Source organism: Paramormyrops kingsleyae, chromosome 4 (genome assembly GCF_048594095.1).
Source record: "Paramormyrops kingsleyae isolate MSU_618 chromosome 4, PKINGS_0.4, whole genome shotgun sequence".
In the NCBI taxonomy this organism is placed as follows: Eukaryota; Metazoa; Chordata; class Actinopteri; order Osteoglossiformes; family Mormyridae; genus Paramormyrops; species Paramormyrops kingsleyae.
The window spans coordinates 7,153,941-7,166,171 of record NC_132800.1 but is presented as its reverse complement, the minus strand read 5'-3'; the positions used below and the strand labels follow the sequence as shown (position 1 = coordinate 7,166,171).

The window sequence follows — 12,231 nt, the reverse complement described above, 5'->3', positions numbered from 1 at the left end:
GTCATCAGTAGTGATTCCCTGAAAGAATTCCAGAAAGACTCCGTAGTTGTCTTACAAAGGCCAGGCATCCATCCATGCTTTCTGTAACTCCGTAGTTGGTGCACGCTGTCAGGCAGCCTGCAGCCGGTTCCAGGGCGGCAGGCGGGGCACGTGCTCGGTGGGATGCCCGTCCAGGTCCTTTAAAAATGGCTTCCTGGCTCTGAGGACGTCAGACTCCCTGGAGGCAGAATCTGGGAGATCTGCTGAGCTATTGTCACATTTGCTGTGATAAAGGGCTTATGAAATAGCCATGAAACAGTTGAAGGGCTGAAGGACAGTTTAAATCAGTTCAATCTATGGTTTGATGGAAACGTAAATGCAGTGGCGAAAGGGAGAGTTTGATATTGAGGGGGACACAACTTAGTTTTAATACAAAGGTCTGTATTTTGTGTGTGTGTGGGGGGGGGGGCATTAATAAATCCAAATTAAATATTAGGGGTGTACATGCCCCTCGCAGTTTCTACATCCTTGCATCAATAGATCCCACCTAAATAATCGTAGGGATATATGAGGACTGCATGGACCCCAGTGTCAGAAAGATGGTACGATCCTTGACCATATCCCTGCCCACAGGAAGTTCCGCTGCACTAGGAACTACATCCACATTAACCTGTTTGCCTCATTCATCCTGCGGGCAAGCGCCGTCTTCATCAAGGATAGCGTGCTCTTCGCCGACGAGACCCTCGACCACTGCTTCGTGTCCACGGTGAGCCAAGCTGATTAGCAGTGTAAGATTGGGGGGGGGCGGGGGGTCCTCCAGGCATGGGTCAGGTGACCCTCTGGGTGTGACTAATGGGTTCCATTACGTAAAGCGTATAGAGAATTCCAAAATTCTTAGAGCGCAAAGCTTAAATAGAAACACGAGCTTCACCAAACGCAGACAGAGGCCCTGAGTGGGATGGAACCTACAACAAAAAGCTACAATTATTTCGACAGCATCAAAGACTCTGTAAATTTCCCTATTTCGTTATACTGTGTAGCCCCCCCCCCCAGAGCCTCTGAGAGCAGCCACAGCTGGAGCTATAAATATCCAACGCAAACGTATGAAAATATGTAAACAGATCTTCCTCCCCCCTGTGCTGACCATGATTCGAGACATTGTTGAACTTGTCATGGGTCTGTTTGTGTTTTCTAGGATTTATTCGAGCCTTCACGGCACACAGCCTGGCATCCATGGTGCAAAAAGGCCATAACTGCATTTAAATAAACCTTTATATTTCTCCTGAAAGCAGAGGGAGGAAGCTGTAGGGGCAATTCTAGAATTTTTTTAAGGTAGGGGGCTAAAGACAGGTGATAATTCATACAGAGGGGACTGCCTCATCATCGGTCAATGATATGTTTTGAATCGGTGAGTGACGGGGGAGGGGCACTCCAGTGGCCAATCAGTTTTCAGCTGGGAGTGGCACTTCTGTGGCTCCGCCCCTTTAAGTGCCCCTGGGAAGCTGGGAAGGAGCATGGTGCCGTCTGAACAGAGCCACTGGTGTCCTGGGATTACTGCTCACAGATGGCACTGTGTGACAAAGAGGCGTCAGCAGGGGGACCAAGGCGAAGAGCCCCATCTGGCGCGTGGGGCTGTATTTTTAGAAAGTAAATGCAAACAGACAATGGATTGAAAGATTAAATAATGCCTGGAAAAATAAATAAATAAATAAAAAAAGTATTTAACAAGGTTGAAAAGGAAACATGGCAGAAAGGTTGGATTAGTGGAGGGAGCAGGCAGCATTGCCTATGCCTGAAGACAGACATATTTGTCTCTGAAGGTCCAACTCTGGGGTTTAATGTGATAAGAAGGGTCAGTTTAGCATCATGCACTGAGTAATGTCTCCAATTCTTATTTACTATTGCACGTCCTCGTACAAGCGGACCTGGATTGAGCTCATCCAGTGAAACGCTTTACATTTTTCCTGCAAATTCACCTGTGAAGGTCAGCTGATCACAGCTGGAGAACCTGGAGGACCTGAGGCTGTTACAGCAGAAGCAGGGCCATCAGGGAGACAAACATCGACCATGACAGGCCACTCGACTGCTCACGCTGTGCCGTATCTGCTGCTGGGAGGATGTTCGCGTTCAAAAGGATGTTTAGCCAATACTCAGATCAACAGCGCCGTTGCTTAACTACTGTATTGCTACCTGACATGTATGGAGCACATTGGACTGTGTACCAGCCCTTAAACACAAATCCATATTCTGCTCAAAATACTGAAAAACAAGTGACTAATGACTCTTGCGGGTCCCCTAAAAATTATGAGACACTAATATGACATACCATTACCTATGAGATATCAGAATATATTATTGTAAAACAACCATAAGGATGTGGTCGAAGAAAATGGTGGTTTAATTCACCAAGGTCTCACCTGCAGGTTTTCAATAGCTGGTGGAGGCTGACGGGAACCTGATTTTGAAAAGCCATGGTTGTGTGAAGTGGCCAGTTGATGCTTGTGCTGTTTTATTCGGATAAATAAGATTCAGCTTGCTTTAATGTACCTCTCTTCCAAACATGGCTTCTCCAAAGCTCCTGACAGGAATTACAGATAGACTAGAAGCAGACAGGTGTAAAACGTGTCCCACGTGTGGAAAAAGTCCCCCATGACCACAACCAAGAAGGTTAGAAGATGGATGGATGCATAGATGGATAGATGAAGTAATCAAATGATGGAGGAGAGGAGCTTTAGTCATGAGTCACAGGGGCCACCTGACTGCTCAATACCCCTGGACTTGCCAATCATAACCAAGAAAAGTTGTCTAAGTGGTATTCAGACATGGCTTCCTCCCACCCCAACAGACCGCCTGCAAGTCTGCCGTGGCCTTCTTCCAGTTCAGCATCCTGGCCAATTACTTCTGGCTGCTGGTGGAAGGGATGTACCTGCAAACCCTGCTGGCGCTCACCTTTGTGTCACAGAGGAAGTACTTCTGGTGGTACATCCTGATTGGCTGGGGTAGGTGACATCTTACTGTATGGTCTTTGCAGTTACTGTCAAGTTATCTTCATACAGGTAGCGCAATGCTGGTGCTGTGCTAGTGCTCCAAAAGTCAATGACACCAGAGAGTGATTTTCCTTCAGGTCTTCCAACGATGGTTCTGACCATCTGGGTGCTGACAAGAAACTTCTATGATAACAGAGGGTAAGAAATGGCAGATTTCTTTGGGCCAGTGATTCCCAAACCTTTTACAGTCATGTACCCCCATAGATATTAAAAACCCACTGCTGTAGACCCCCTCTAGCTCTAGTCATACATAAAAACACATATTTACAGACTATATAAACAGCATACTATGAGACACTTGACTTAGTTTGGTGCAGTCAATCCCGCATATTGATTTAAATGAGTACATTAGCATGTTCAGAAATTTTTCACTCCCAATACATGTGAACCCTACTGGAATATCGTTCTCGTCTAATCTGCACCTCTTTCATGGTACCTACTTCTCCGCTTGACGCATTGCTGTTGAGTGAGATTGGTTTGTTGATGGTTTTGTGTTGGTTTGGCTTCACTGTATGTGGTGTCTTGGCTTGCCACAGAATGTGTACTAGTGCCAGTCACTGATATTTCTGAGCTGCCGTCATCAACACAGACGGAATTTTATACTTTTAAATCGTGAACTCCATCTCATTGACAGGGTTCTCTGCAAGGCCCCACTTCTCTCCTTACCTTAGAACCGCCCCAGTCTGCAGCCATGACTGCAAACTGGAATGCATGCATGAGTAATGGGAAAGTGGGACTTTGTTTCAGAATTTGTCTCAGAATTTTTGGCATGACTTTACATACCCTTGGGGGGGACTTGTACCCCAGGTTGGGAAGCACTGCTTCAGACATCTCGTGCAGACATCTGCCCACGAGCATCTCGTGAGCAGGGTGAAGGGCACACAGTATAAAAATGCCCCTGCTTCACTGTGTCTCCACAGCTGGAAGAGCTCAGAACAGTAACTTATTAACTATTTATTTGGCAGAAGGGCAAGAGTGTGTTTGCAGAATATGCACAATTGAAAAGATCGTTTCCTGTTTGCATGTTGTTATACCATATTTATAGCAGTCCTTAAACGACTCACAGACTTACAGTGTTTGCTCTAGGACGACTTGGCGGTGTAGCAGCAATTCATTTAAAAGCAGTCAGTGTGGTTGTGAGACGGAGGGCAGGCCAGTGTTATTCCTTAGTAAGCTTAAATCCCATTGGACTGAAGATGCCTTTGATAAAACAGCATGAGTTCCAGTTGCCTTTCAGTTAATTTACACACAAACCGGGTGCATTAATTCCTGCTTATTAATGAATTTTTTTGCATGTCAGATGCTGGGATGATAACGACTATGCAGCTTTCTGGTGGATCATCAAGGGTCCGATAACAGTGTCATTACTGGTGAGTGCGGCGGCTCTGGTTCCTGGTCGTGGTGACTGGGCCGTGTAAGCTTTCCTACGCAGCCTTTTCCAGTGGGCGGTCATCTCAGTAACCAAACCAGAATATGTCCGCTGTGCAGGTCAACTTCATCATCTTCATCAACGTGATTCGCATCCTGGTGCAGAAGCTCAAGTCGCCCAGTGTGGGAGGCAACGACACAAGCCATTTTACGTGAGTCAACTCATTTGGCCCCGGTGTCGGCTGTTCACACAGGAAAATTCATCATGCTTCTGTGGCCCAAAACGATTGTAAATGGATGAAGTTAGTGCTGGGCAGTGTTGTGTTTACAAAGTATGATACTTCACCTGACAGTGAGGGGAACAACAGTTCTTGGACTGAGGCTAATGCATTAACCTTTCGGTTAGGCTCATCACCCAGTGGTCCCATTTTGGGAAAATTTTGGGCATTGGGACAGGATCAGCAACTTCTCAGTCCTCCTGGCATGGACAGAAACACCTGCGGAGCGGTCCATAACTCAGTGGCAACTTGGCCAACAAATATCAGACAGGAGATGCAGATGCTGGTGTACAGATGTCCTTTAATGACAGGAAGGGCAGGCTTGGGGGTCTGATGCCCATATAGGACTGCAAAGCATGCTGTATCTCCCACATCTGGTTGGATTAATTATTTGCCCAACCAAATCCTTTTTGCCCGTTGCCATCTTCAGCGATGTGCTTCTTCATTTTACAGGCTGAGCTGAGCTCTTGGGCAAAGTCACTATTTCCCCCACTGTAATTCATTCTTTTTAGTTTATGGAACATATAAACCAAATAGGCAGCACCAGTCATACGTCACACGGGCAGGTGTGCGAGTAAAGCCCCACTCAGATACATCTCCCCCCAGAACATGGCAGAAGATGCTTCTGAATTTACATGAGACTACAAGCTAGGAAGTGAGGAGAAGCAGAAGAAAACTATTTAATAGAAGAACCAAACAAAACAGCATTGACAACATTACTGCTTATCACAGTCAGGGATATGGCAGGGAGCCCATTGACAACATTACTGCTTATCACAGTCAGGGATATGGCAGGGGGCCCATTGACAACATTACTGCTTATCACAGTCAGGGATATGGCAGGGGGCCCTAAAGTCCAGGCAGCAAAGGGCCAAAGGGAGAGACCCAGCCTGGATGGGACGCCAATTCTACCATTTATATATAAATTTATTTATGAAATAATAAATAAAAGCTATACCAACTAAATCAATAATGTTGTACTGAGACACTGCGAGGGGCACACAGATCACTGCCCAGCGTGTCCGAAATCTCTTCCCCATCTCTCCCCAGCACCGGTCTGGGCGGCCCTGCCAGTGTCAGATTATGGGAATTTATGTTTCCAATATCCGGGCCACTCCTCCAGTCCTCTCAGAGAATAAATGAAACAGATTCAGCTTAAGGATAAATTTATTCAGGCTGCCCTGTTGTAAAGTGGGGGCACCTATTTCCAAATAATCCCCCCATCATTATTATTATTATTATTATTAATAATAATTATTATTATAAGTAATGATAATAATAATTATCATTATTATTATTATTATACAGTGGTACCTCAGAACTCGAAATAAATCCGTTCAGAACTCCGGATTGAATCCTAAAAGTTCGAAATAATGGAAAACTAATTAATTGGTTCCCGGCCCCAAAAAATTACACCTAAATATGTTTTTTTTAGCATTTAAACACAAAATGAACTGGATAAAACAAGAAGAGCATATACTGTACTAAACACATCTAAGCACATTTATCAAAACAGTAATTTGTAAAGTAAGAAAACAAATGTGTCCAAACAATGTGTAAAGTTAAAAAAAACAATGTGTCATGCCCTGATCGTCCGCTCCTTCCGTGTGCCACCCCCCCTCATTAACCCCGTGTGGAATCCCCGTGTGATCAGCTGTTTCTGGTTGTTGTCATTAGTCCTCTGTATTTAGTCCGCATTTCAGTTTGTTTCCCCAGACCGGTCATTGTATTGTCCATCTACATTTTGCCTGCCTTACCTGTAATTAAACCCCGTATTCCCCGATACCCTGACGTCTGCGCCTTTGTCTCCGTTCTGTCCCGTCCCCGCTCGGCACAACAATATTATTTTAATTAATTTTTTTTATTATTATTATTAATATTAAAATAATTAATAAGAAATCTTTATTTTTACATGTATTTTATTATATTATAATTACTGTTACTGTCTATAATTATCTAAATGTATTTTTACTGTCTAAATATATGTATTCAGTTAGTGAGACTGAAACGTTACCTTTTGTTTCCGCCGCGTGACTCATTTCCCCGCGCATACAATTATCTTAGGTCGGCGTTCACGGTTTGACTTCTGAGATTCAGATCGAGTTCTAGGTAATTTTTGTTCGAACTGGTTGGTTCGACTTTTAAGAAATTCTGAGGTACCACTGTATATGAATTCTCACATGAAAGAGAAGCCTTCACTCGCACCAGATCTCGAGCTGCGTTTATTTAAATGTTTCGGTTAATCCAGCCCAATTAGAAGGCATCTCCTAGGTGACACAGTGGCAGCGTGACCACGACTCATTCTGTGTTGTCAGGAGGCTGGCGAAGTCAACGCTGTTCCTCATCCCGCTGTTCGGCACACACTACATGGTGTTCGCCTTCCTGCCCGAGAACACTGGGGAGGCGGCCAGGCTCTACATCGAGTTGGGGCTCGGCTCCTTTCAGGTAGGTGGTGGCGACGTTGGGATGGGAGGACCACGATCCAACTCTCTAACAAGAGCTGGAAGCAATGTGGGTGTCCATCATCCCCCATCCTGAATAATCCATAGGGCACTACCACCAGCTGAAAGCTGATTTGCCAACTGACTCAAAACATATCATTGGTTAATGATAAAGTTGCCCCCCCCCCGTATGAATGCTGGCCCCTCTAATGCTCCCGCACCTTAAAAACTCCTAGATCTGCCCCGATAATCATGCAATGCCCTCAACAGAGATGTTACAGTACATGTCTCATGTGAGCATGCCGGGTGATGCCTGTGTGTCTCTTTGCCTTTCAGGGTTTCGTTGTGGCCCTGCTCTACTGCTTCCTGAATGGAGAGGTGAGTAGACCAACCGGCCCCACCCTGGCCCTCTCCATTACCTACACACACACCATCAGGATGTGACGTATGTCGCGCAACCCGGGGAGTCTCCGAGAAGCAGTCTGGAAAGTCCCGGAAGGGGACACCTAACAGGACAGCAGCACAAGCTGTAGGGAAGGCAGGGGAGTGATAACATCTGATAACATCCTAAAGGCTTTTGTGAGAATGTTTGGACCACATTTACAAGTCTGAGACATATGCGAGCTGGCTTTTATGCCAACTTCACCTTTTATGCTAACCTCAACATTTTTGTCTTGGGTATGACGTTAAACTGCATCTGGCTTGGTTGGGTTGGTGGCGGGATTGGCACTCCAGCCACTGTAAAACACTTCACAGCAGCTCAGTCTAAACAGGTACGACATCCTTCTGCTCCCCATGGGAGTAGCTCTGCTGCAGCCACCCACAGGAAGGCTGCACACACCATGAAGGGGATGGGGGAAAGCCTTCGGGATCCTCATCCCCGAAAGAGTTGAAGCTGTCGGAGAGCTAATAGGGTCAGGCGTGTTGGGGATCGGGGCTGGTGTGGTGCTGAGGTGTCGCCTGCTGCATGGCTGCACTTGAGTTCCAATTTGAGGCGGCCCTTCCGGGTAGGCGCGTGGAACGTCTTGTCTTTCCGGCAAGATAACCATCTTCCTCTGCTGTCGGGTGAGCTTCATAAACTCCGCATTTCGGTGCTGGCACTCTCTGAGGTACGCAGACCAGGGAGTGGCCAGATGTCTGTGGGTGGGTATACCTACTTTTAGTCTGGTCGCTCTGATGGCTGACATGCTCAGGGAGTAGCTGTTTGGAGTGGCTCCATGTTCCTCGACTTTGTGAAAGGTCAGGGGCTGCGGGTTGCTGGATCCTGGTTCCACCGCTCTGAGCAGCATAGTTGGACTTGGTACTCCAATACTGGTGGTGCGGCGAAAGAGATCAATAACATCCTCGTGGGCAGATACTGGAGGCTCCTGCAGAACTGCAGGGTCTACAGAAGTGCCCAGTTTGTGAATTCTGACAATAGACTCGTTGTTGCTACTCTGAAGATTCAGCTTAGATCCAGTTGGCTATCAGTTACTAGGAGAATGAGGATGGACTTGGCCAGACTCCAAGATCAAGCTGTTTCTGATGAGTTTGCATGCAGTTTGTGTGAGGAGCTTGCAGACTTGGGTGCGACTGCCGACTCTAATGTGATGTGAGAGACTTTCCATGATAAGACCCTGAAGGTTGCTGAGGGTTGTGTTGGTGTTGCTGGTGTTCCCAGTAGGAGGTGTTTCATCTCACAGGGCACCCTGGATATTATTGAGAGCAGGCACAGCACACAACTTGGTGGCGATTCCAATCTATACCGGGAACTGAGGACAGTGGTTGTGAGGGCTCTGAGGGCAGACAAAGAGGTGTTTGTTAGGCAAATCTGTGAGCAGGTGACACATCATCTGTGGTGTAGTGACCCACGTCCTGCTTACAGAGGAATCGAAGCATTACGTACATCTGAATCTGTTCCTCGGAGACTTGCAGTCAGGGTGGATGATAAAACGTTCCTTATGGATGACACTGCAGTTGTGACCCACTGGGCTGGCTACTTTGAGCAGTTGTTTAAAGCTGACCCTCCGGCTAGGACGTTGGACATCTCTGGGTCCACTGTCCTCCAATCAGCTGTGAACCACAAAATCTCACTGAGATTGCACGGGTAGTGAATCAGCTGGGGGCAGGGAAGGCCGCAGGGATCTGTGGTATCCGGGGTGAACTTCTCCAGGCTGGTGGTAAGGCTGTCCTCCTGGCATTGCAGGCAATCTTTGCTTCCATTTGGGAGTCAGGCGTCATCCCAACTGACTGGAAAATGGGACATGTAGTCCCTATCTGGAAAGGGAAGGGTGATCGCCTGGATTGTGGCAACTATAGGGGGATAACACTGCTCTCAGTGCTGGGTAAGGTCCTTGATTGGGTCATCCTATGAGCAGTGGGAGCAGATTGGTTTTACGCTTACAAAGTCTACCATCGACTGCATCCTGGTTCTCATTGAGCACAAGCGTGAATATTGACAGAAGTTCTTTGCAGCCTTTGTTGATTATCGTAAAATGTTTGACTCAGTTGATCAAGCTGCCCTGCAGGACATCCTGAGACTTTACGGCATCCCCCCAAAGCTTCTGGACATCATGGCCGGCCTGTACATTGGTACAGTGTCTGCTGTGCAGTGTGGAGGGAGATCCTCTGCGTTCTTCCCAGTTGATTCTGGAGTTTGCCAGGGGTATGTTCAATAGTGTGTCTGTCTATGGGGAAGCTGTCGACCTCATCAAGAGATTCACTTACCTCGGCAGTGACGTTCATGTCACTGCTAACTCTTCCTATGAAGTCAGCAGATGGATTAGGAGAACATGGGTGGTCATGAGGTTGCTGGAAAGGGGTTTGTGGCGATCCTGATATCTTTACAAGATGACAAAGGTCGAAGTATTTAGAGTCCTGCTGCTCCCTGTCTTGCTGTATGTCTGTGAGACATGGATGCTATCCAGTGAGCTGAGACGAAGACTGGACTCCTTCAGTACTGTGTCTCTTCGGAGAATCCTTGGGTACTGCTGGTTTGACTTTGTGTCGAATGAGCGGTTGCTAGAGGAAACCCGAATGAGGCACATTACCTGCATTGCAAGGTAGCGTCAGTTACGGCACTACGGCCACATAGCACGTTTTCCTGAGGGTGACCCAGCTCACAGGATCCTCGTTGCTGAGGACCCAAGGGGCTGGACCAGGCCGAGGGCACACCCACGTAACACCTGGCTGCGGCAGATGGATTTCTGGAGGGTGGGACTGGACCGTGTGTCTGCCTGGGGGGTCCCGAGTCGGGATCCTGTGGAGTTTCGCCATGTGGTGGGTGCGGCAACGCGCTGCATCAGCACATGCTCCCCAACCTGGCCTGACCTGACCTCATGTGCACAGTTTGTGGTGCCTGATCCCACTCCTTACTGCAGCCCTAACCCTAACCCCTAACCTTAAACCTAAGATAAAAATAACGTGCATTGATGAAAAAGTGGATTTTTCAGCCAAAAAATACTCTGTCACACATGTGGGTGAAGACGGGACAGTCTTTCGCATTTCTGAGCAAAACTTTATGAGAACAATGTATAAACACTGCGAGATCCTTGCATGAACAGTACAAAGATGTTGCTTGAACATTGCACGGATGTTTGAGAACATTGTGTGAACCAGAGGTGGATAGTTCAGCTTCAGAAAGTAAAAATCTAGATCAAGATTTTGTTTCAACTAACCAGCTGAGTACTTTGTCACCGTGACTCTTTATGCATGCTCTACTGGTTAGTTGAAACAAAATCTTAGTCTGGATTTTTACTTTCTGTACCTGAACTTTCCACCTCTGGTGTAAACATTGTGAGAGCATCGCATGAACACTGAGTGAACGTTTTGAGAATATTGTGTAAACATTGTTGCATGGATATTTGAGAACAGTGTGTAAACATTGCCAGAACATTACATTAATGTTGTATGAATGTAGCGAGAACATTACATGTACATAGTGAGAACACCACGTGGATGCATCAAGAACATTGCGTGAACATTTTGTGAATGTTAAGGGAATGTTTCTCCCGATGGCTGCAGGTGCAGGCCGAGCTAAAAAAGCGACTGTGCAAGTGGCAGAGCCAAGGCTACCTGAGCTTTGCCAAGAGACGGCGGACGCTATTCGCCGAAAGCAGCACTGTCACGCAGATCTCTGTGCTGGAGAAGGCCAGCCCCAAGGAGCTGCTGTCCTTCGAGGCCCAGAACAGCGTCTCATCCATCTGAGAGCCTGATCCAGATCCCTCTGCCCCCTGGGGGGCCAGTACAGAGGCAAGTACTGACAGAGGCACCTTCACTAAACGCTTGCTGTCTGTTCAAATGAGTGTGAGTTTGCAGTCAGCATCCAAAGAGGACAAAGCCTTTGCAGGAGCGGAGCCACAGGGGCACTAGCCCCAGCTGAAAAATGATTGGCCGCCTGAGTATCCCCTCCCCAGTCACTCACCAATTCAAAACATATCATTGGCTAATGAAAAAGTTGGCCCACCTGTTTGAATTATAGCACCTCATACCCCCCACTTTTGAAAATCCTACAATCGCCCCTGTCCCTTTGTTTTTGTGAGCATCCATTGTAGTTTCACGAGTCAGTACAATGAACACGTTTTAAAATCGCAGGTAATGCGATGATGCAAAAAGGCATCCTGTTGTGCTGCTTTCTGAGGGGGCAGCCTGGTTATGCGATCACAAATGTAAGACATTTCAGGAGTGAAGTTGGAAGTGTACAGTACGATGCACAGAGGCAAGATAAATGTGTGTCATATGTGCCAATCGAGGAAAAAGAAACACTCGCCTTCAACGTTCATTGCTATGAAAACTAATATTGTTTGGAGGTGGGGTCAGTAGAGAATGTAAATGAGTTCTGTAAATTATTTTGTCATGAGACCCGAAATGTCATTGTTACCGTCATTGCTGAGGTCATTGGTGATGTCACTGTTGCTGGTACCTAACCAACCAATCATAAACCCAAATGAATCCCAGACGTACATGTCTACATCCATGGACCTATTAATGCTGAGTTTTGGTTATAATAGGGGAAAATAGGAGAAAAAAGAAAAAAAAATATCTGAAAAATAATCTGTTAATCTGCCATCCTTAGATTTAATAGGAGACTGCACTGAAAGGTCATATGAATTAGAGGCTGCTAGTGACAGGAAACAGGTT

General features: G+C 46.7%; 1 protein-coding gene across 2 annotated transcripts in view; it reads left to right on the top strand.

Moving 5' to 3' along the window:
* The window catches only part of LOC111860740 (pituitary adenylate cyclase-activating polypeptide type I receptor-like), a 32,215-nt gene extending 20,874 nt beyond the window's left edge, over positions 1-11,341 (top strand). For both annotated transcript variants that reach the window (XM_072710561.1, XM_072710560.1), the window contains 8 exons: positions 613-745; positions 2,825-2,978; positions 3,104-3,164; positions 4,327-4,396; positions 4,515-4,606; positions 6,988-7,117; positions 7,450-7,491; positions 11,116-11,341. In XM_072710561.1, coding sequence (XP_072566662.1) covers positions 613-745; positions 2,825-2,978; positions 3,104-3,164; positions 4,327-4,396; positions 4,515-4,606; positions 6,988-7,117; positions 7,450-7,491; positions 11,116-11,298 — 865 coding nt within the window. In that variant the 3' untranslated portion in view covers positions 11,299-11,341. The remainder of the gene's footprint in view (positions 1-612; positions 746-2,824; positions 2,979-3,103; positions 3,165-4,326; positions 4,397-4,514; positions 4,607-6,987; positions 7,118-7,449; positions 7,492-11,115) is intronic.
* The last annotated feature ends 890 nt before the right edge of the window (positions 11,342-12,231 follow it).